The sequence below is a fragment of the Lampetra fluviatilis genome, chromosome 10 (genome assembly GCF_964198595.1).
Source record: "Lampetra fluviatilis chromosome 10, kcLamFluv1.1, whole genome shotgun sequence".
Lineage (NCBI taxonomy): Eukaryota > Metazoa > Chordata > Hyperoartia > Petromyzontiformes > Petromyzontidae > Lampetra > Lampetra fluviatilis.
Genome location: NC_136284.1, coordinates 2,259,568 through 2,284,634, shown reverse-complemented (window position 1 = coordinate 2,284,634; position 25,067 = coordinate 2,259,568). Strand labels below are relative to the sequence as shown.

Sequence of the window (25,067 nt, the reverse complement as noted above, 5' to 3'; positions counted from 1 at the left end):
CGGGGGAGGTCGTCCAATTCCCTGGTCGCCAGAAACCGTGAAGGTGATCCCGATAAGGGCTTCTCGGATTAAAACCGGTCGGCCAGGTGACTTCCCCTCGGAGCTCTATGGTGGGGTGGGGATGTGTGCGGGTGTGTTTATGTGAGGTGAGGTGGGGGGACGCGGGGGTCGGCTCCGTCACTTGGTGGTGGCGAGGTCGGAGATGGGGCGCCCGCCGAGCGGCTTCGTGGCGGCGGCATCACATAGCCCCCCGAGGTGCCGGTCCCCGTCCCGGGTTGACTGGAGCACCTTGCTTGGGCCGCGCTCATGAGGAAACGCTACGGGGTCCGGGGGGTCCGTCCGGACCTTGTGGCTGGTCTCGGGGTGGGTGGCTCCGTCCTCTGTAGCTCCTGCGGTGGTCTTCTCCTCCACTCCAACGGCTCTCCCTGTCCCTCGGCACCTGCGGGCTGGGGTACAAACTCAGAAGCAGAAGGGTTTAGGGGCCGTCGTCCGCGCCGTCCCCGGGCGGGGCCGGGACGCCTCTGGGCTGCGGGTCCGGCGGGGCCCATGTAGCGCGCGAAGCCCTCGAGCCCGGGTGGTGTGGGGGCCCCGTGGGTTCGCGGTGCTCTGGCGGCGGGGTTCTCCCCTGCCGGGGCTGCCCTCCATGGTTTTAAGCGGCGGACGTTGACCACCGTTTCGCGCCCCCTCTCTCCATCCTGGATCAATACCGTCCAGGGAAAGATCTGCAGTACCACAGTCCAAGGTCCCCGCCAGTAGGTCGTCAGCTTCCCCACCTGTCCGGTCCCGACGCGAGGGGTGTGTAGCCACACTTTTTCGCCTGTCGAGAAGAAGGGGGGCTCCACGCGGGGTCGGGTGCTCTGCTCCTGTCGCCGATGCGCGGCCTCCCCCTGCGGGTAGGCCCGGTCCCGGGCCCCTCGTAGGGTCTCCATCAGGTGCTCGACGGGGCGGCTCCCTTCCTCCGTTTGGGGTGGGGGAACGCCGAACAGCAGATCTGCGGGTAAACGAGACTCACGGCCAAACATCATTAGGAACGGGGTTTGTCCCGTCGATGTGTGTACAGTGGTGGTGTAGGCGAATAGGGCGTAGGGGAGGTGTTCATCCCAATCCCGTTGATTTGCGGCCGCCATACGTTTGAGCTTCCCCGCTAAGGTCTGATTCATGCGCTCCACCATACCGTTCGCTTGGGGGTGGTAGGCTGTGGTTCGGTCCTTCCGGATTCCAAACTCTCGGCATAGCGCTTGGAACAATTCGGCCTCGAACTCACTACCCTGGTTGGTGAGGACTCGTTCGGGGATCCCATGCTTAAGTACGTACTGCTCCATGAATGCCCGGGCCACTACCAGGGCCGTTTTGTCAGGGATGGCCACTGCCACAGGGTAGCGGGTGAAATACTCCACCACTACGAGGATATACCGGTTGCCTCGATGGAATCGTGGGAATGGCCCCTGTAGGTCGATCCCGACCAGCTGGTTCATGCGGCTGACGCGGAACGGCCTTAGGGGTACCTGATATCGTGCCGGTTTCAGCCCGCACTGCTGACAAGCGCGGCAGCCCTGTATCCAGGCGGCCACGTCTTGTGCCAATTTGGGCCAGAGATACTGGCGACGCAGGGTCTCCCGAGTGCATCGTTCCCCGTCATGGCCCCCGAGCGGGTGGTCATGCACCAGCCGCAGCAGCTGGGGTCGCACCTGGGCAGGAACACAGATGCACCCCGGCTGGCCGGCCTCGGTTAACTCCCGTACCACCCCGTTCTGCACACATAACCGGGCATACAAACTGCTCCAGGGTCCTGGTAGGGTGCTCTTTTCCTCCTGCAGTGCCGCCTCCACCGCCGCCAGATCCGGATCCTGCTGCTGGGTCTGTCTCAGTTGCTCGTCGTTCAGGCTCGGGAAGGCGCAGCCGACGTCCTCCTGGATCCGTCCGATCGGGGCGGGGTAGTCCGCTGGGTCCCGAGCCGTGGGTCCCGTGCTTGCCGGGCGGTCGACGGGATCCTCGGTGCCACCTGTAAGGGTCTCTGTGGCGCACACCGCACTCTCTCTCGCTGGGGGGGGGGTTAGTGGCCTGCCGGCAGGCCTCCTCCGGCCTTGGCTCGGCGTACATCGTGGGCTGCCTCGATAAGGCGTCCCGCGTTTGCATGCGTCCGGCCAGCCCGATACTCGATTTGCAGGTTGTACTCCTGCAACTGCGCCAGCCACCGGGCCATCTGCCCCCGCGGCTCCTTGAATGTAAGAAGAAACTGCAGAGCATAATGGTCAGTGCGTACGCGACATTTCCTGCCGTACAAATACGGCCAGAACTGCTTACATGCGAAAATCACGGCGTACAACTCTTGGCGGGTCACGCAATAGTTCAGCTCGGCCCCACTCAAGGTCTGGCTGGCGTACGCGATGACTCGTTCCGTCCCATCCTGCACCTGTGTCGGTGTCCAAAATAAAATCGGTGGTAAAATCGGGGAAAGCGAGGGTGGGGGCGTGGGTGAGGTGATTTTTGAGAGTGGTGAAGGCCATCTGGCAAGCCCCCGTCCACTGATAGGGGTGCTTAGGGGAAGTGAGTTGGGTGAGGGGGCGTGCAACCTCGCACGTGAATCCCTTTACAAATCGACGATAATAGGTGGCGAGCCCCAAAAATGATCTGATCTCCATCAGATTCCTTGGCCGTGACCACTCCACTACGGCGCGTACCTTCTCCGGATCGGTGCGCACCCCTGCCTTGCTGACGTGATGTCCGAGGTACCCCACCTCGCGTTGTGCGATGTAACACTTACACGGCTTGAGCTTGAGTTGAGCCGCTCGCAATCGCTGGAACACCTCCCGTAACCTCGACCAGTGCTCAGACAGAGATCTACTGAACACTATCACATCATCCAGGTAAATCAGGCACTGTTCCCATTGCAAGCCCCACATCACTAACTCCATCAGCCGCTGGAACGTCGCGGGCGCATTGGTGAGTCCGAACGGGAGTACTCGAAACTCGAATAGTCCCATCGGGGTGGTGAATGCGATTTTCGGCCAATCTTCCTCTGTCATCTCCACCTGCCAATACCCAGACGCGAGATCGAGGGTGGAGAAATATCGCGCTCATGCGAAGGTTTTCAAAATTGTCGTCGATGCGGGGTATGGGGAAGGTGTCGCCGAGCGTGACTGCGTTCAATTTATGGTAATCGACGCAGAACCGGGTTGACCCATCCTTTTTCGTTACTAGTACCACCGGGGCCGACCAGGGGCTCGCCGAGGGCTGAATTATGTTATCGCAAAGCATGTCCCCGACCGCCTCTTTGATCTGGGCGCGTTCGGGTGCCCCCACTCAGTACGCCGGGAGTTTGATGGGTCGGGCTGCACCGGTGTCAATTTGGTGCTTAACAAGGTCGGTCCGACCCACGTCCGAGTCGTGTTCACTGAACACGTCGGCATACTCCTGCAGTAACTCGCGCAGCTGATCGGCCTCTCCCCTAGGTAAATCTGCCCAAGGTACATGTAACGCGTCGAGCAGGGGAACGACCTCGGCTCGGGGAGTCGGGCCGACTCACCAGGCCAGGTCCTGGTCACCCTCAGGACGACCGGTGTTCTCAGCCCAGAGTGCGAATACCGAGTCGTCAGAGTGGCGTGCGTGCAGGGGGTGTACGGTGGCTATCGGGGTGCGCCGTCGCAGTATCGCTGGGGTACTGTGAGGGTTAAACATCCGTATAAACAATCGGTCCCCATCTGTGTTCACCAACGTGGCGGATCCCACGACCCCATATCGTTTTGTCAACTCCGGGTGAGGAGTTAGCATTACCTCACCCGATGGTCGGAGCGCGGGGTCAGTGGGGGATGTTGCCACCGGCACCAGCATCTCGGTGAGCGGCCCGATGGTGACTGCCATCGCCAGGATAGCGGCCACAGGTGCGAAGCGGGGGCGCGTCGGCTCTCGTCCCAGGAACGGAATCCGCTCGCCGCTGCTCTCCATGGTGGCACATCGCTGGCGGGGTTGCACGTTGAGTCCCAGCTTTTCTAGGAGGTCGGTACCTGAAATACACTCGTGACACAACACACTTGACATGTAGAACTCCTGGGTGCACACCTGGCTGCCTATGCGGACCTCTAGGGTGGCTCTCCCCAGTAGCCCCATTCCGGCTCCGCTTGCCGTGTGCAGCGCGCGGTCCGGGGCCTGCAGGTGACACACGTCGACCCCGATCGCGCTGCAGTGCGCTGCGCTCACGAGCGAGGCCACCGTCCCCGTGTCCAGCAGGATTCGGGTACGCATTCCGTTTACCTTCCCTTCCACTAGCGACGTGGCCCCCGTGATCCCCGCCACCAGCTCCCGTAGCCAGTCGCCAGGAGTCACCGCTTCCGTGGGCGTTGTTGCTGGAACCATTACTCTCATTATTGTCTATTTGTATCGGGACCGCGTCGATTGCACCCCTAGGTGGTCTCCTCTCTAGGGGGGCCTTAGTGTTTGACCTTAGCTCTTGTCTAGCTCGAGCGACCTGAGGACAGTCCCTCATTCGGTGTCCCCGTTGGTCGCATATATGGCATGTAGGGGGAAGGGTGGCGGCTCTGTGGCGAGCTCTCTGCCCACTCCCTCCTCCCCCAGTGCGCTGTTGCTCATACTCTGCTTCTAGTCGGGCTATCCTTCCAGTTAGCCCTCCTACCATGGAGTCTAGTTCCCCCATCTCGGACCGGATGGTCTCAACGGAGGATTGCAGTTTGGTCATATTTTTATTCGCTTCCTCGCGTACTAGGGTTACCCTCTCACCTACTTGGGTTATCATATCTCCCATGCCGGCCTGTAACACGGCTACCCACCCCGGAGTTGTCTTGCTGGGTCTCTGGGGCTCCCTTGCCCGTTCCCTTACTGCGATGGCGAGCTCCTCCTCCTCGTCTGAGAGTAGGCTCGCTACGGCGCACTCTCGTCCCCTCCCTCGAGGCTGCGCGCGCTCACCAGAGAGCTTCTCGCATTTACGCGCGCGCTCGACAAGGGTGTTAAAGGAGAGTCGTGCACCGTCTACATTTGGCTGCCACCACGGGGTGCGTGCCAAATATTGCTGGACTTTCCCGGCGGCGAGGCCCTCAATTATTTTTGCCTCGTACTCCAGGTACGCGAGCTGGGTCAGCGTGCGTACGTCCTCGGCGTAATCCCGCAAATCCTCGCCGGGTTGGCGGCGGCGTGCCTCTAAGGCCGCCTGCGCCTCCTCCTCATCATACGTGCCGAAGCGCCGTTCGAGCTGGAACATTAATTCCTCCCACTGAGTTTGTGCGCTTGCGGGCAAAGCTTCCAACAAAGTCAGCTGCCCGCCCATCCAAATGTAGCTCTAACTGCTGCAACGCCTCCTCATCTGTCCAGCCATTAACCTTTTTTGCCGCTCTGATGCTGCAGCAAATGATTTCCATGATGGAATCCCTTTGCCCGTAAATGTGCATTTTATTTTAACCTGGGTTGGGGGACCTCTTTCCCTTGGGGTTGCGGGGGATCGTCCCGCTTCTGACACCAATATGTGGGGGTCGTTGGCCCCCGGGGTCTCTCCCTCACGCATCCCCTATTCCGGTTGCGTTGCCATACCGCCCTAATACCCGCTAGGGTTTCGCCGGCATTCAAACGCGACACCCCTACTCATACAGCCTCACGCAGCACTCCCACGTTGCGAGCATACGTACGCACAGCATCATCAATCAAACGCCATACTCCCCCTTTTTACACCGCTACGTACAGCTCTCGCACGCTGTGAGCATGTGCCCGTCTACAGCCCTGTGCAGCACTCGCCTCCACGTCTAATAACCACGTTACCAATGTGCACCTGTATCCGACACGTAGTGAACGTACACGCACACAAGCAGCTCCACACGGTACTCGTCTCAACACTGAATACTCACGTTATGATCGCGCACCTGTATCATACACGGAGTGAACATACGCGCACCCACACTAGCAAGCTCCGCGCACTCCAAACGCGACACCTTTTCTTGCGCCGCTCTATGCAGCGCTCCCACGTGGCGAACCACCGTATACACAGCACCACACGCGTTCACACTTTTCAGCGAGATCACACGAGGCCACGATCAGCTATTAAGGATTTATTTTCGGCTACCTGGGAATTGTTGTTAAGTCAGTATGAATCGACGAGGCTGGCCTACTATGATACCCCTGGGCCTATTCCCTATTTATCTGCTTACGATACTCTTTCACCTTCTTACTCACGGTTCGAAGTATCTGGCGTCCCGTGGGCTTTCCTCGCTGCTCGTCTCGACACGTCGCACGGACGTCCGGAGGGCAAAGCTGGGAGCCGTCTTGACCGCTTGCTTCTTGGAGTGAGACCCCCTCTACCTTGCTACCTTCGCTTTTTATCCTATTTCCCCGTCCCAGGGCTCTGCCTCCCCCAGCACTCTTCGCTCTTTCCGGCGTTTATGCGCGGCGCATATTCTAATCAGCTCCATTCTCATGCCTCCCCATCACAATGGGTGGTCGGCTTGACTGCGCCGGTGCATGCCTTTGTCATGCCAATTAGGTCGCGGTGTCCATCACAAAGGCTTGCCGTGGGATTTTATGCACGGACCTCCGCGTACCTCCGCTTATTCGTAATTCCAGCTTTTACCCTTTAACTTCCCTAATTTCCCTAATAATGGCGCCTACGCGCTCGAGCGTAATTATCCTAACCATCAGCGACTACGCGCAAGAGCCCCTGTTGTCATGCTAATTATGCCGTCCCGTCCCTCCCCTGCCTGCCTCGTCGATACGTGTGTGGGTGTGGGGGGTGCGTTTCAACTGCAGTGGTCGCGTGGCCCCTCGCCGCGACCATGCAATCTTAATGCTGGTCACAGCGCCGCGAAGTAGCATCGGGGGAGGTCGTCCAATTCCCTGGTCGCCGGAAACCGTGAAGGTGATCCCGATAAGGGCTTCTCGGATTAAAACCGGTCGGCCAGGTGACTTCCCCTCGGAGCTCTATGGTGGCGGGGGAATGCGTGCGGGTGTGTTTATGTGAGGTGAGGTGGGGGGACGCGGGGGTCGGCTCCGTCACTTGGTGGTGGCGAGGTCGGAGATGGGGCGCCCGCCGAGCGGCTTCGTGGCGGCGGCATCACATATGGAAGGATATGAACGAGCGTGTGCTGCTAAAACTGTGCAACGCGCAGTCATTTCACGTAGTGGACAGGCGTGTTGCACTGCACTTCTATGCCCCCCATTATACTCTTCGCACTTACCAAACCTTCATTGACCAGCGAGGCGAAGTATGGTCAAATTTCCACCCCCAACCCACCAAAACAACCCCGCACTCATCCAGCAGTGGATTGACAAATGGCCTGGACGTGTCCTCAGGGCGGTCGCTCGGGATTGAAATACTCCTCTCCCAGCTCACGTGATTAGTTTGGCACCTCCAGGCTCGTGGTGGTCAGTCAGCATTTCACATCACTCCATCGCTCCCGGGCGCATCGAGATGTCGCAAGTTCCCGCTTACCCAGTAGCACGAGGCATGGGGTAGGGGGTTCGGGACCCACTTCTATTGCGGGACCGCCTACGGGGGGCGTTGGGGTGCTGGGGCTGCTGCTCGTGTCCACACACGCGGTTTATTAGCTACGCTCTGTCAGGCGCCGTGAACTCCCAGCAAGGAAACATCACCAGGCCCTGGCGTTCGTACCGAATCCTTCCTTCGTTGGCATCGCCGTGTGGGGGACGTCAACAGCGATTGCCCCGTGGGTCAACTGGCCATCCTGCATTGGAATGTGGAATTTCCACCACTGCCTCGGGGCTGTCAACAGGAGGGCAGCATCGCCTCAATGATCACGTGAGCAGTAAATCGCTGACCTACGATCCCTACCCTTACCTGGTAATATCAAAATAGTTGAGTTTTATTTGTGTATACAGTATATATTTTAAAAGTGTTTTGTTCACCTTGCCTATACTTTGCACTTCCATCGTGTTTTTGTATTGTCACGTGCTGACCCGCCTCTGGACATGAACAAGCGCTTCATAGCCCATCGGAGTCCTCCAGTATAAATACATATCCTCAAACACATTCGTCGACCATTAGGACTGGCGCCTAAGGGGCCATCCATCTAGTAGGTACACACAAATCTGTCAAAACTTGTCCCCTCCCCCCACTCCCTGTACGCACGCGGACTTTTTACACCCCCCCTCCACACCTGCGTACGTACGCTTGGCGCACCTCCCCCCCGAATCCTATAGAACGGCCGATATTTAATCCACGCAGAAACGATCAAGGATTAATAATATTAACGTGTTTAAGCAAACAGATAGTCCACCGCCGGCTGCATTACAGAATTAAGTCGCGTACCTTGGCCACTTATTTTGCCGAACTGCGTAATAGCTGCAGTCAGGGGTCACGGTGGCACACAAAGTGACACCTCTCCCACAGTCCCACTTCTCCCGGCAGTACTTGTTGTCGGACAGCTGGAGACACTGATGAACTGTGGCTCATTTCAAGGCCAATGGAGACAATTTATTATCGAGGCTTCACCCCCCCCCCACCCCGTTTCCTATACGTACATTGTCAGTAGACCCCCCCCCGCCCATACGCAAGCGTACACGTTTGGGTTAACCCCCCCTCCGCCCCTCCATGCGTACGTTCTAAATGGACGGCCCCTAACCTGAATCACCGAGTCACTCTTGTTATTCTCTCCTAACCATAGCCACGTGACCAACCAGCCACTTGTACCGACTCGGCGTAGCTGTGCGCCAAGGTCCGTCACGTCCCAGTTGCCCGTGGCTCCGCGTTTTCCCTGGGTCTCGGCTCGAGGACGTCGCGCTAAACCAATGGCGGAGCCAGGATTTTTCAGGTAGGGGGGGCAGCCCCTCCAGCAATGAAAAATGATAGAGGAGTTGTTAGTAAGGACTTGTCCCTTGCTTTTTATTCGACGCGTGTGCGGCGATGGCGCAGCCATCGATCGAGGGTGTGTGATCGGCATCGCGCTCGCTGAAGGTGTTTGCCTTCAGGGAAGTCGTGGACTGTATACGCAACTGCGCACAATTCTGAGTCACGTATAACTGCTTTGCCGTTACTTATTGCCAATTATAGACTCGGACTATTGTCCTATCATCTCATGGAGTCCCTGGCACATAATAATACGCTACACAGTGGCAGTGGGGGTCGCAAAATGCCGATTTATTACTAATAAACCACAATGATCCGATCGAAATCCCTAATTTAGATCGGGTCATTGGGGGGGGGCACATGCCACCCACCCCCCACTGGCGCTAACCACAACTCGGATCAGATTCGCTACCCCCCTCCCACCCCTCGCGTCCATCAGACACGGAGCACCGCGGGCGCACGCAAATGGCGACAGCACCACCCACCGCTCGAGTTCACCTCGCTCCGAGTCGGGCAGGAGGGGCTCTCTGCTGTCTCGCAGCGGCCACGGCTCGCTCGTGGAAATAAACGGCAGCGATTCAAACTTGGCGAGTCAAAACGCGGAGTAATTATTATTATGAACACCAAGTACAAATGTTAAACAGTCACGTCCCTTGTCCCTCCTCCCCGCCACGTGAACATAATGTGAACGTCCATTCGTTGCGGCGAGATGAAAGCCCACGCCCACCCACCCTCTCTCTGCACATACGCGGTGGTGGGAATGGGACGGAACGACGTGGTGGGAGTGAACATTTGAACCCCGACTGCGTTACGGAAGGAATCGAGGATTCATATTTTCTTGTTAAATTTATTTGACTTTCAGACAGCCACGGTAGACTAACAGAGAGACCCAGGCACGCACAGAGACCCACGTGGAGTGAAGCTCCTCCTCGGATCTATTCCCATTTCCAGCACTGCACAGACCCCTTTCTACCTGGAGTGCGATTCCATATCATGCACAGCCGTCATACATTCTGATGGGATGAAGGACTTCCCAGGCCGTCGCCATTTCTCACGGTCACGCAAATGCAGTAACTCGCTCCGTCTCCCAAGGCGGACCCGCCTCTCTGTTTTCGCCTTTGGCTGCCACTGTCAATCCGTCTTGAGCGCCGGACATTGTTATTATTACGGCAACTGCTACCCATTATTCCATTAAACTTCGCGTTGTGTTATGCCCACAACGAATTCAGTCAATTTTCTTTCCAAATTCGCGTACAGAAAAGTAAAGTTGTCCTCTTCCCGAGTGGGATGGATTATATCTCAAGACGTCACGTGACGCTACACCTATATAGTACATACAGTATAGTATTCAAAAGCCGTTTCAGTCCAATAAAGAACACACGTAGAAACCCATCGATGTTTTCCTCCCCCCCACCCCCCATAGAACATGGAATGCCCTTGGATAAATAATGTAACTTTATTTTTCAAAATATAGGCATATATGGGAACAAGAGAGATAGACTATATAATGTACATGCAAATTACAGGTATGTATAGGTATATTAGCGTCCAGAGGCACGTACAAGCGTGGGGATTATTTTAAAAAAAATATCTTTAAAAATATCAGTGAGACAACGTGGGCACACAGACAATGAGAAAAACTTGTGGTGGCATCAATTTTGGTGGCATCAACTTGTGGTGGCATCAATTGTGATCACACATGCCCTGGGTCCTACAGCACGCGTGCGTGTGTGTGGGTAGGTTTTCATGCACATATGCGGCAGTGCATTTTTGAGAACGAGTCGATAGAGACATTTTAACCGACTTAATTCGTGCGACAATTACACGCCGCGGGCACACAGATGGTGGGGAGGAGGGGTAGTTTACCCCAGTCTCAGATCTGAGGGGGCCTTAGACAGTGTTCCACAAGGGGACCTCAGAGGGGAGCCTCATCTGACATGTTCCCCATGCCTCCCCAAAAACATGTCCACGCGAGGTCGTAAACTCCCTACGTAGTTAACATTCCGCTTCACAACCGTGTGTGTACAGTGCCCCGTATGTACACGGACACACATAGGTGTTCATGCGATTTGGCATCATTGTTGGCAAGTCAAAGCAGCTGTTGGGCGTTGAGGTTTAGAAATTAGTGCACGACGGAATTTTCATGGCTGGAGCCGGCATAGCTGGGAGCCGGTGTTCGTCGATCGAAGAGTCAAGGCGAGTGTAGCAGGCGATCGATCTCCCACAGTCATGGCTACAGCAGCTCGCACGCCACACAAGCCCTCGGAGCAGGGCTCGCGGACCCCGCGGTGAGGAGGGCGTTCACGCTGCAGCAAGGGGGAGATCAGGGCTACCGCGAGGGTCCGATGGTGGCTCTGTGAAGATTACCCACGACATTGTCCAGCAAATGCGTGGGCACAGTTTAGAGGTTGGGTCAAGTAGCCACGATAAAGGTTGTGGGCTTCCTTGGCCACTCAACATGGGCCTCATGTGGAGCAACCGGGGGGGGCATATTAAAGCATTAAGGGAGCCCAGAGGATGGCTTGCCACTGAGGAATATCAACTGCACCCTGTCCCGTGTATATTCATAACGCCCAGTGTCCAGCATGGTCAGCAGCAGAGAGGATGTATTCGTGACATTCGGACAGTCGTCGATTGTGAGACATCGCATGGCCACAGCAGGACATGACAACTTTTAAAAAACATGCAGCGAGGTCAGATCTCTTCCGCTGACCGAGGGTGGCTTCCGTTGCAGCGCACTACCCAAGCGGTGATTTATGGGTGCCAAGGGTCTGACGCACGGCAGGTGGAGCCCTCTCGACAGCCACCAGGGTATGGAGGGCTAACCAGGACGTGGAGAGGGGGGGGGCTACTAGGACGTGGGGGGCACCTGGACACTATTTCTACTGTGGCGAGGCCGGAGAGACCGGAGAGACCGGAGTGGCCGTGGCGTTAGTCGAGCCCATGTGCGCCGCGTTCAAGGCCGCCAGCCGCCCGACCGCTCGCACCGCGTGCACTGTTTTCTGCAAAGAACGATAAAGACGACAACGAGCAATTAACACATTTACAAATCCACACTCGCCTCGTGTGATGAACGTTCACGTGCTCATCGTTCCCCACCGTAAAGTGTCGAAAGACTTACTATTATTTTGAATTTTTTATCGATCGGAAAAAATTGTTTTTTTTTAGTTGGTTCACGAAATGCCTGCAGTTTTTGTTGCCCCTTTTTAAAAAAATGCTGTTATAAGCGATTAACCATTCTTCTAGCACAAAGGCTATGTACGAGCCATACATACGCAGTTTGGGAGCTACATACGTTTCAATGCGATTCATGTACGAAACACGCAGGAGGGTAAACACGATAAGACTTTGATAATTGTTTTTTACCCTTTTATCTGGCAACAAAACTGACACCTTTTTTACAAGGGGTCATGTTTGCATTGACTACAATACCTGCAGTCGGAATGCAAACAAAAAACATAACTCTGATAATGTATGCACTGTCCTTGAAATTGATTGGTCCACACCCGAGACAGCTTTCTTTAGAGCCTAGTCTCACATGGTGTTGGACTAGATGACGCCAAAAGGCACACAACTCAAGGACAATGCACCATCAGAGTATGATAGCTCGGGGTAAGCATTTACACCATTGGAACCTCATTTACCAGTAACAAAATATGATAATTCTCTGATAATGCATACATTATCAGAGTTATGTTTTTTGTTTGCATTCCGACTGCAGGTATTGTGGTCAATGCAAACATGAATCCTTGTAAAAGAGGTGTCAATTTTGTTGCCAGATAAACGGGTAAAAAAACAATTATCATATTTTGCTACTGGCAAATGAGGTTCCAATACGATAAGACTTTGTGCAGTATATAACAACGCCGTGTCCACATGTCGTGTGGTGGTGGTGGCGGCGCACAGCACGAGTCCTCCTCCTGGACCGGGGCGCGCGTGGGCCCTACCTGCCACTTCCTGCGCGTGATGTAGCTGCGCATGCGCTCCTTGTTCAGCTGCTTGGGCTCCAAGCGCTCGGGGCTCGACTGCACCCAGGGGTGCTGCACGCACTGCTCGCAGGTCCAGCGCTTCCTGCGGGCGCGACGTCGCACGTTGCAAGGAGCGTTAGGGATTTCGATGTAATTACCACCGCGAGTTTATTACATCTGGTTCACGTGGAACGTCAACCCCTTGCCATGAAACAAAAATGCATCGCAACATTCCTACGGGCCGGGAAGGGATCTCGCCAGATTTGGCAAATATTTTATCGACAACGATGCTGCCTTCATCACCGGAGCAATAATTGCATCTCTCTTTTTTTCATCGTCATTAACAATCCACTCGTTTAACCAGGAAATCCTCACCGAGTCTCAAGACTTTTTTTAGGAGGGTCCTGCTAAGTTTTTTTAGTACGGGAAGGGAGATAAGGCGAAGTTTCTGCTGTGTGTAATCCCAGTGCAAGAATTCTGTCACCCTTGGGATGTGTGGGTCCGTGCCCAATTACATTGAAGGTTTATTTTTTAATAATAACTACTGCTTCCCTGTTGGTCATCATATTGGGCAACTGGACAAAAAGGCTAATGGCTTGGACAAAATCATTTAAAGTTGCTTTTGCACCATACCGTATGCCTCGTTTTAATTTGTACTTTTGCCAATCCGCATGTTCCTTTAAAACTTGACACTGCTTAATTTCCTCAATTGCCCGATGTTTCATATGATGAAGTTTTTCAGTTTTTGGTTGTCAGTCTTACAGGGATCACGATAATGAGCTCAGATGGGGGGAGGGGGGGTATGCAAACTGGGGAGAGGGGGTCTCACTTGACATCCTTCTCGATCATCTTGCCGATGAGGTCCTTGCAGTCTTCCGAGATGTCTGCGAACCCATCGTCGTCAAAATCCCAGTTGCAGCTCGTCACGTTCGCCATTGTCTCAACGTCGGTGTCGCCGGCCAAAGGGGAAATGCCACTCACCCTGCCAATGAGGAACATGGTCACGGAGAGACATGGGGGTACGGATAATACGGGGAGCACAGACAGAGAGACACGGAGACAAACACATGAGGGCATGGAGACAGAGGGGCGTACACACAAGGGGGATAAGGGGGCATGGGGTGACCAGGCACATACATCGGTGAACAATGAATGATGGTGCGTGGGATGACTCAATTGTCATTACATATCAATATGGTCACGAGTGCTTTGATACGTGAGATTCCTCCTGTAGTAATCATTTACCAAACAGTTCAACGGAGATGCATTCAGCCAGTAAATGCATCTGGCATTTTTGTCCATATTCAACGTCTAAAATAACAAACTGCATTTTTCATTGCTACGACTATGACTACGAGACTTAAGGCTATTGATAGCTGACATAAAATGCACAATAATTACGAACGACATCACAGTTGTGCCCAACAAGGCGGCGTTAGCCAGGCACAAGCGAATGTCTCCCACGGGCACAAGCGCGTAACTCTGCGATGAGATCAGCCCGGACTAGGTTGGAACATTAACTGCGGCGTTTACTCACAGAATGTAGCAGATAACGCCGATGCTCCACATGTCCGTGACGAAGGTGACCGGCTCAAAGGCGATGACCTCTGGGGCCACAAACTCCGGGGTTCCAAACATGACCTTCAGGGGAACCCCCGGCTCTGCCAGTGGACAAAGCGAGGAACGGAAAACATCATCACAGAGCCGTCTCTGAGATGGCGTCGTGGTGGTCACCATGCGTGTGGTATTGTGGTCCCCCCGGCCTCCCCAATCGACAGGCGCGGTGAGGATGCAAGAGAATCGTAAACGCGGCCCCCCCCGGCTGGGCCGGATGGACGCTCGCGCGGAAGGGGCTCCCCCGTGGCGACCACGTTGAGCCACGCTGTGGACGGGCTGCAGAGGAGAACTCGTACTGCCTGCCTCCCCGTGTTCTGTCTCGTCCAATACACTGGCCAGACAGTAATGTCGTTCAATAATGTATGTATGTATGGAGAACATCTTTAGCACCGTATGTAGCCACCGTGCTAATAAGAGGTGCGGAGAAACGAAGCAATTCGTTTTCAATCGAGATTTAAAAGTGCATAGCTCCAGTGGCTTCCTAATATCAGAAGGGAGAGCGTTCCAGATGGCCGCAGAAGTGCGTCTGAAAGTGCGTGATGCTTTGACCGCCTTTGAAATGACGGTTAAGAATCTGTTCTTACCACAAACGATTTTATGCATTATTTGAATAAGTACTACTAGAAAAAGTTTTGCCCAGAAAACATTAAAGTTCTCGGATGAGGACCAGTTTAAAGATCACAAAAAATATAATCGAACTGCGAGCCACGCGAGTATAGAGGTAGGCCACTATTCCGTGCTAAACTCCGTATTGGTGTATCACAAGCTAATGACGGGCTGGTCAACTGTTACGCGCCCGCCGCCGCCGCCGTCCCTTTGGCCGGCGGGCGAGACCCGCGGTCGTGTCCATGCACTCGGCGCAGTGCGAGCGCCCACTTACCGATGCGGCGTGCGAGGCCGAAGTCGATGATCTTGATGCGCGTGCCCGTGCGGTTCACGCACATGATGTTCTCGGGCTTGAGGTCGAGGTGCACGATATGCTGCCGGTGAATGAAGCCCACGCCATCCAGGATCTGCCGCATGTACTCGACGCACTCGCGCTCCGTCAGCTCAAAGTCGTCGTCGCTCACGCGCTCAAACAGCTCCCCGCCCGAGACGCTGCGGAACAACGCACAAAGGTGACGGCTCTGAGAGACGTTCGCAATCCTCCGTCGTCGTCATCATTCTCGTAATCATCCATCAAGGGCCTCTGCTCTCGATGGATGAAGGCCTCTCAAGCGGACCGCCATCTGGAAGTGTCTCGTGAAGCAACCATGAGTGGTTTCACTGCTCCCCGTTGTTGGGATGGCTACATATCCTCAACTCTTTGAGCTGGTGGTGTAAAAGACAAATAGGCCACAGTCAGGTCTTTTAAGCCAGAGGTCTGAAACCAGGCTGAGAGCTGTTGTACATGCAATGCTGCACACCCATGTGTGTGTTGGGAAATATATTTGTTTCCAGCGTACATACATATTTCTGTTCTCATGGGTTATTCCTGTCATCTATATATTAAAACATTTTCTGAGATCCTGGGTTCGAATCCAGGCAGCCACTTCACAACAAAAACCATCTGACCGAATGTAGGCTCTTAACCTCGATCTGGCTAAAATCCAGATCAAAGTCATAAAAAAGGTGGCATGATGGTTGCGTACAAAAGGGCACGTGGCAAATTGCAGTGCCCCTAGTGTGGGTAAAAGGTCACGTGCGGGGATCTCGATCGCGCATCTTGCACAGGCCGCTAGCGGGCAGATTCACCGCTGCACTTCTCACTGTGAGAACGGCGAGTGGACACTCCATCTCATAATGTCATGGCAACAGCAAAAATTTAATAAATTTGGACAAAATAAAAACCAGTCATCTCGGATTGGTCAGCGTAGACCGTTTGCGTGCGCGCGCGTGCAGCTCTCACTACTCGAGCACGATGGTGATCTCGGTGGGCGCCTCGAAGGCGGCAAGGCACTGCACGATGCGCGGGTGGCGCAGGCTGTTCATGATGTCCACCTCGCGCCGCAGGTTCTCGCGCTCCTCGCGCCGGCGCGCGCGCGAGAACTTGCCGGCCCACTCCCGCCCGCTGCTCTTCTCCCGTAGGCGGAACACCTGCCCAAACTTGCCCCTGGGCTCACGGGCAGAGCACGCAAGGACACGACACACACAAACACCATACAACACACACACACAACAACAACACGTGCACACGTGGGCAGGTGAGGACAAGGACAAAGATCACCCGAAGAGCTTTTCGAGGACTGTTAGGGCACTTGTAGTTCGTGAGCGCCTTCAAAGGCGAGGACGTACAGAGACGCACGTGCGCACAGGGAGGCGCAGGTGCTCGTGTTGAAGCAGTCACAAGGTGGCAGCTCACCAACAGCACGGTTTGTGATGTTTTTCTATATCTCGGTGTGAAATTAAACCCCGCTTAAACAAGTTGGCATCTGAAGCCAATAAATGATAACGTTTTGACATGATATTTATAATTTCATTCCAAAAATATATTTCTTGTAAAAATAGTTTTTTCGAAAAAAAACAAATATTAATTAATTGGAGAGCGCACAGCTGCCTAACCAGGGCTTAATTTTGACTCAATATTTTCTGCGTCGCTGGGAGACCGCGAGGTGGCACGCGGCTGGTACCAACAGCCACATCGAGGCGTGTGCTGGACATGGTATGCCACGAGCGGAATCATTCTCAGGGGTTACCGGACCCATGGACAGACCTGGCCGAAAACACAAGACGCGCAACTTTAAACACGTCTCGTGCACGGGACTGCTCCTGCCACGATCTCTCCACCAAACCGTTGACGACCACGCGGAGCTCTCGAGAAGAAGCGGCTGCGGCTCGGAGACATCGGCGTTTTGCCGACCGTACAATCGGTGCGCCAATTTCACGGCTGGTTGAGAATATAAATTAACGGGGGGGGGGGGGTGGGGGCGGCTTATGCGGTCAAGGGTGCTGCTCGATTCCTCGCTGTGACACCCCCTCCGTGAAAGTGCCTCCACTGCTCGGCTCCAGGGTTACCGATTACCCACCAAGCCCACGTGCAAAGGCCACGGGCGGTTTTAATGCCAAGCAGCCTTTTGGCGCAACGAAAAAAAGAAATCAACTGGGCGAATGCAACCATTGTGAACGATATATTTATAATACTACTTTACGCCACTTACTGGACATGGATTATAACCTAGCAATATTTTGAGAAGATAAAGTGATTAATGTACAAATAGTCTCGTCAATAATGGTTGCACTGAAATGGTTGAATTGAGTTTCTGTAATAAGGACGAACACACAACGACCCAAGCACGTGTGTGTGTGGTAATTTCGTAACTGAAACGGTTTCACCAAAGGGGCATCTATAAATATAGATTAATATATATAGTTATACACGAGATATTTTTTTATTTTACACCCAAGGCTTAATGTCCCTCTCTCGAGCCCCTGGAAGCGAGGTTGCTTGGAGTGGAGATGACTGCACGGAATCGCTCGTGGGGCTCCGCTTTCGATGATAGCGAAACCTGGAGCAGACCCCCGCTCAACGCTCCACGCTCCTCGTTCCGCGCTCCGCTCTCCACACTCCACGCTCCACACTCCTCGTTCCGCGCTCCGCGCTCCACACTCCACGCTCCACGCTCCTCGTTCCGCGCTCCGCGCTCCGCGCTCCACACCCGTCGCTCAGTCTCAGCCTCGCCACGAGTCCACAAGGTTGCGCGATGGCGCGAAGACTCACGTGCCAAGTTTGTCCAATCTCTCAAACAGGTCCATGACCTTTTTGTCGGTTCTGACCACGACATCGTGGTGCTCCGGTTCGCTCTCCGCTTCATCTGCACACAAATGGAAAACAAAATCACTTTCAGGGCCGTGTGTGTGTGAGCGCGAGGCCACGTGCGGCAGTGCTTGGGGTTGCGATTCGACTCGATGCTTAAAAGATCGCGTGCCTTTGCCACCGCAACCTCTACATTCAATCGTCCACTGTATCTCTCTCCCCGCCTGTCCCCTTGCACTACAGCTCACAGTGGAACTCTCCACAGTAGTGCGACCCACAGCCTCCTCCTCTACACCAACAAAGAGGACTGGCACTGCCCGGCATATTCCTAAAGGCCCCCAACAACTCTCTCCTGGCTTGAGCGACACCCAGCTTGGCTCTGCACGGTAATTGATGTCTGTGTGATGTTGTGCCCGTTAAAGATTGCATTGTGTTATTCTTGTTTTTGTAACGAAGATGCTCACCGTTCAATGGTCCTTCTGCCGAGGTTCACGAAAGCGTGAGCATGCGAGAGACACACAACACGCCGGCAAGAAGTACCGATCATCCAAAATTCGCATCCAAAAATAAGCGAGCAGGCTCTTATGTAGACCAGTGCACGTAGCTCAAAAAGCTGGACCTAAAATTTCCTATTTGCATTTTGACATTTTACATGAAAACTCGAAGCACACCTTTGGGCCGCATTTAATCGACAAATCACCACGCAAGGCACTTGGCATGCGCGTGTTAACGCCGGCGTGGCAACGCGTGCAAGAGTGCGGTGCCGCCTCACCCGCGTTCCCGACCGTGACGAGCTGCGACTCCGGTCCCGCGTCGCCGAGGCCGTGCGCGTTGCGAGCGCGAACCCGGAACCTCCAGCCGCTGCCGGACTCGAGCGAGTCCAGCGTGAGGGAGGTGCTGGCGCAGGACCCGCTCAGCTCCGTCCACGCGCCATCGCCGTCTTGGGCATCGCACCGCTGGCCCTCGACGACGTACGCCTCCACGGCGCTGCCTCCGTCATCGGCCGGGCCCGACCAGGAGAGCGCAAGCGACCCGTCTTTCCGCGGGGACACCTGGGGGCAGCCCCTCGGAGGCTCCGGTCGATCTGCGTGCACCATCGGGCGAGCGTCCGCCGCACGGCCGGTGAATCGTTTTTGAGATGGCACCCCCCCCCCACTCCCCAATCCCCCGCTGTGCTCGCGGAGTTCCCGTGAGATTAATCGCCCCAAGCGTTTGCCTAAAAAAAGTCCAATCTCGCCTGCATGCGCGGTCAACGGCGGTGCGTTTGCGGCGAAGGGAGAGCGGGGCAGCTGCCGGCTGGGTTCGTGCGTTGCGTGGTGGAAATGCGCGCACACCAAATGCCTTAATCCATTTATAATACAGCACGAAACTCCAGCCAGGGCCCATAAACGCCCCGTTACAAACCCGTGAGTCACACACAGTGTCTATTAAAAACACTCCTGCCGACTCCAAAGTCATTATTAATGGGAGAGGTTTACTAAATATTGACAGCGGAATCCACCCACGGTGATTTACGGAGAAGGAATGAAAATCTATCCGGCTGCCAGTGCACCCGGTGATGCCATGAACACTCTGCCCCCCCTCCCGCCACCACCTCCCGGGTTAGCCCGTCGCCCCCCCAGGGCCTCCTCACCCAGCACGGTGATGTTGCAGGGCACGGTGGTGCTGCCGTGGGCGTTGGAGACGCTGAGGCTGTAGCAGCCCGAGTCCTCGCGCCGCGCGGGCGCGATGGAGAGAGCGGCGCTCCCCTCGTCCATCGCCAACCTCACCCTCGCACCTTCCTCCACCTGCGCGAACACACCAACCGTATTCGCTATAAACAATGGCCGAGATCAAGACCTACCCCCCATACCTTCTAGCCATCTGCACCACCGACATAATGTCGTCGCTCCGATTTATGGCGGAGGTGCTCTCGGGCGCATTTCCCTCCATCGGCTGCCACTCCGCCGAGAGTCTCGACCACCGCCCACCTAACCCTGAACCTGGTTCATCACAATACAAACGTGACGCGTGTAATTTAGGAGGTGGCCTTGTTGGCTTGGAGGTCACCATTACCGAGCTGGCACTAAGGAGCCTGGGTTCAACATCCAGGTAGCTGCCCGTGGACACGCCAAGTCCAGCCCGGCAGACTGTCGTGCGACAAACGTCACCCTCAGCGGCAGGGCAGGTACAAGAGTGCTACTCCCCTACCGTAGGACTCAGTGGCTACCAAATGAAGGATCTCGGAGGTGGCTCTGTGGTGTCCACTTGCACGAGCCGTTTTCTAATGTGCAGGGTCGGGCCGCCGTTGCAAGACATCCAACCGGATTCTCGGTTTAACGGATTGGAAGGGAGGAAAAATCGTCCCATCACGTGTGTCGCAGGGCTTCTAATTAAAAAGGGATCATCTATCGTTGACGAAACATGAGTAGCAGTTTTTCAACATTGTGTCTGAATCCTGGGGGGTTAAGCAAGAGGAAAAGTATTTGCCAAAAACAACGAAAATGAGGGATCTTCAACACGGTTATAAATAAAGATTTACGACCCCTTATTAAAATAACGGATCGTCTTTCCTCCCCCATGGCTAACATGCAATATACATCAGTGGCATAATTCCCTCAGCCTGGATTCGCACAGTTATATTTACATCTACTTAGCATGTACAAAAAGCAAGCTGATAATAATGATTGGGGAAAGGAAAAGTTAGGTTTTTTTTATGGACGTGTAATGGGAAAACAAGAGACGAGATGTGCAGATCTTTTGGCCGAGAACATTCGAAGTACCACGAGAAGCCGGATGGCAAGACGGTGAATTAAGTTTCATCAGGAAACCCCTCCGTGCTTCCAAACAGAACCCGGAAAGGTGGAGGGACATCATAAACGCCGATACGCCACTTGTGCCACATTTGATTTTACGAGTTTTTCTTTGCCCTCTTGCTCCCCCCCCCCCCATTAAAATTTTCACCTCCTGGACGTGGTGTTCTCACCGAGATGGCGCCCTCGCCCCGCTCTTCCTCAGGGCCCCCGCCCTTCTCTATATAGGGCTCAGTTGCGTCGGAACGGTTCTTCGCGGTCTTCGATTCACGGCTTTTCGAGCTGCTCAACGGGCTGAAAACGGGGCTCCCGTTTTGTTGAAATGAATAAAGCTAACAAAAAAACTTTTCACAAGCAAAGTGAACGCTCAGATGCAACTGGGAGTGTCGGATGCAGAGGTCTTGGGTAAATGGACGTATTGGCGGTACACTGGTGCAGCAAAAGTCCGAAATCTAAATTTAATAAACAAATCTGTTTATCAGTCTTTAATCGACCCTGTCGCCAAGTTTGACGCGATTCGAAGATGTTATTCAGTCGACTGAGACTTGCTAAACAATGTCAATATTGACTGCGGATTTGAGTCCGTTGAATCTAGGAAACGTGCGACCAAGTCTAGGGCACGAGGAGTCAAATCTGCCTTTGCAACACGGAGCAGCCAATCGTCATCAGGCTGGGTGCTGCCGTACGGCAACAGACGGTGAAGCTTCTTCGTGTTCATACCACTCGTTGTAACGTTGGTCTTCCGACTGCTTCGACATCACGAAAAATTGATTTTGATGCACCACCACCACCACTGGTCCACAAGATTTTTTGACCGGAGTTGCAAATCGCGGGAAAATAATTAATTATTGCAAAAAATGTGTTGTGTTTTTATACCACGCACCACCGGTGCACCGCCAATACGTAAAAAAATCGCGGACAGTCGGGTGGGTCAAAGGCCATGATCGCGAACAACAACTTTGAGAGGGTACGTGGTGTACTCACACAGAGTCCACCTCATGTGAACAGTTCACAACTGTGAGCTCGTGTTTTATGTCCACGTGTCGGGACATTGTATACAAACGAGTCGCGTGAATATTTAAACGCAACACCCAGTGAAAAGGTTTAAAAAGCAGTTTTCCTGCTCAGTAATGTGACTTCCGTTTTGGTTTCTGCCATGGTGGTGATGTATTTAAAATGGATGAAATCTGTACCCAAAAGAAACTGTTGAGATAAATAATCCTACATATTGCATTGGCGTAATAAAAATAAGCGGGCTCGTGTATGAGACTGATGACCGAGTGGCAGCTAACAGAGGCATCATGCCTACCGTGGAGATGGAGTGATAAAATCAGGTCAACATCAAATGTGGATGAGCCACGTGGGATGAGGCAGTGAGATGAGACGTGTGGAGGTGAGGGATCGTGTAAGGTGAGGGGTGGCGCAGCTATCGAGTGTACAGGCAGTGCAACTGCACCAGGGGTCACGGGGTCAACCACACTGCGCCACTGGAGAGGAATGTGTGGCGAGCGTGGGGTGAGCGATCGTGGCATGGGTGAGCGATCGTGGTGATGGTGGGGCGAGGGTGACGCACGGCGGCCTTGCTCCTCAGCCAGTGGACGGTGAAGGGGCCGTGGCCGCTCAGGCAGAACGTCGCCGTGACGCAGTTCCCGGCGCTCACAGTCACCTGATGGGGGCCCTGGAGCTCCGGGGGGCCTGGGGCACCGCACATGCCAGAACATCACATGGTCACACCACCGTATCGTCGCACCACCACTCAAAAACACATGACGTAAACAAGCCGACACAACAAGCGGCGAAAATTTACCAAAAAAAATCGCCTTAAACATCTTCATCCGCATCACATCATCACGACCACATCGCCACCACCCACAAGCTATTACCACCACATCGCCGGGCACTTAGAGTGCCTCAGAGCAGCACTGCCTCACCATCCTGATCCATTTAACGTTTGCACAGCAGTTCACGATTTGTTTTCGCTCATTTAAAAAATATATTGATTTGACGACACGAGCCGCGAGCCTCAAACCTGATCCGACCGGGGTGGGGTGGGGGGGGGTCAGGCGCAGCGTGCAACACCGGTGGGGGGGGGGGCATGCACGCGCAGCACGGACCGATAGAGCCATCTCTATAATGGCCATATTGTACGACTATGATAAACCGTACAGGAGATTGTCTTTAGAGCAACGTGTGCGTTTGCTGCCAGCTCCGTGGAGACATCAGTTAGTGATCCCTTCTTCCAGTTTGTCGCACCAGCCTATCCCCCCCGGTGGTGATGGGGGGGTGGTTCTTAATCCTGGATGGGCTGAGCTGGGCACGGCCTCCATCGCACTGAGAAAGTGATGCACATGGACGAATTTTCATGGTTGGGTGACACACACATGGACGAAGACAAATATTTCCCGCAGCCTTCAAAAGAATGATGAGGCAAGTGCTGTTAGTGATGGGCACGGCACACGAAGGGGGTGGTTGGCCAAAACCGCACCCGCCCGCCTTTGTCTCCCCAGTGGCGATGTGTACACACCACACTAAGCCAAGTTGACCAATGGGAGGCCCGTGACAGATTTCAGATAACCATCACTGGTGTTGGATGCGAGCAGGAATTGAACTCGGTTGCCGGGTTCGTAGAGCAGCACACTAACCGCTCCACCTCTGCTTTCCACACCAGAACTACACACACACAGAGTGAGACGCATACAAACTCACATGCGCACACACAGACAAAGAACCCCCGTATAGCCTTAACAGACTGTAGGGGCAAGTGCTGTTAGAGAGCACCTATGAAGGCCAGAACGGTAAACGAGGGGGTGGGTGGCCAGCGCCATGCCCGACACACACAGACACACACAGACACACCAGACACACCAGACACACGGCACACCGGGCGGGCTGTGCCGGAGCTCGTGAACACCGGATTCGCTCGGCTTGAGTGACCACGGCATGCGCGCGATTCCGAACGTGATCCGGGCACGATTATAAATACCACGTTCCCCTGAATTATCGCCAGGTGCCGATCTTTACGACGCCAAATCCTGCGGCCAATTCAAGGCGCAGTGATCATTTGACACCCGTTGCCCTTGTAGGGGGATGGAGGATATTGCAGTGGAGTAGAGGATGAGGGCTTGCGAATTAATGAGAGACGTTAGAGAAGGGACGCGTCTTCTCTTGTCAATTACATCAATAGCGCAGTAATGCGACGCTGGACCAAGCACCGCCTAACCACTTTCCCCACCTCCTGTGACCGAGTGGAGCGACACAGGTCCATGAATGAAACGGACGCAATGATTCACAGTTTCTCACACACAAAGAAGACAAAGATCCCTCGTATAGCCTTAACAGACTGTTGGGACAAGTGCTGTTAGCGAGCACCTATGAAGGCATGCGGCCTGGCTGTTATCCACATTTGCATCACAAACCATCGTTCGCGCACACACTTGGAGACCGGGCCCGGGCTTCGTCCCACAGACCGATTCTCAATCCTCGACGGCTGAAGAAGCAACGACAGAGGCGATGAGTCATGACCTCGCGCCTCCTTTAGGCCGCCCCCCACGACCCTCTCCTCCTCGGCGGCCGATGCGAATACCGGCAGAATGTAGTTGACCGCCGAACGTCGACTTGACGGCCGTTGTTTGTTGATGTTGTTATTGTGGGGTGCTTGGTCGTCCAGCACTCTAAGATTTTTCCACGGCTGCGTTTTGGAAATGCGACTCCCCACCAAATATTTGCACCGAGTAACCGGCAGCTACGGACGATGGTTGCAAGTTTAGATTGGAGCGCTGGTGAAGGGGAGTTCTATTTTAAGGTGTTCAGCATCGGCCCATCGAGTTACGTCGGTTCCGAAGTGCACGACGGACTTGGCAGGAGAGTCGCGCACGTGCGAATCGGCGTGGTTCGATAATCGGCGCGACCATCCATGGCGATGGTTCAAGTTGAGACTCAACAGGTTGAAATCAAACCGCAAAGCACCGATCTCAACGATTCTCTCCGTGTGCGCACCCCATTGTTCCTCTTGTTTGAAAGTGCCTTGCGACACGGCCACACATCAATTGTGTACATCCTCGTCGCAGCTTACTGCTGCCATTGCATTGGGGCACTGCGGTGGCGAGATGTTTACTGCCTCGCCTGGTATACAGCAGGTCGTGGGTTCGATCCCGACA

At 54.5% G+C, this 25,067-nt stretch overlaps 1 protein-coding gene across 3 annotated transcripts in view; it reads right to left on the bottom strand.

The window, feature by feature from the left end:
- Positions 1 to 10,233: 10,233 nt before the first annotated feature.
- Positions 10,234 to 25,067, bottom strand: part of LOC144934406 (uncharacterized) — a 38,677-nt gene continuing 23,843 nt past the window's right edge. For 2 of the 3 annotated variants that reach the window (XM_078860126.1, XM_078860127.1), the window contains exons 9-19: positions 22,484 to 22,605; positions 19,752 to 19,905; positions 18,891 to 19,202; positions 18,583 to 18,597; positions 18,083 to 18,176; positions 16,274 to 16,477; positions 15,266 to 15,483; positions 14,306 to 14,429; positions 13,598 to 13,750; positions 12,748 to 12,871; positions 10,235 to 11,802 (exon numbers count right to left, since the gene is read on the bottom strand). In XM_078860126.1, coding sequence (XP_078716252.1) covers positions 11,683 to 11,802; positions 12,748 to 12,871; positions 13,598 to 13,750; positions 14,306 to 14,429; positions 15,266 to 15,483; positions 16,274 to 16,477; positions 18,083 to 18,176; positions 18,583 to 18,597; positions 18,891 to 19,202; positions 19,752 to 19,905; positions 22,484 to 22,605 — 1,640 coding nt within the window. In that variant the 3' untranslated portion in view covers positions 10,235 to 11,682. Of the gene's footprint in view, positions 11,803 to 12,747; positions 12,872 to 13,597; positions 13,751 to 14,305; positions 14,430 to 15,265; positions 15,484 to 16,273; positions 16,478 to 18,082; positions 18,177 to 18,582; positions 18,598 to 18,890; positions 19,203 to 19,751; positions 19,906 to 22,483; positions 22,606 to 25,067 lie in introns of all 3 variants that reach the window. The other variant, XM_078860128.1, reaches the window with a different exon arrangement.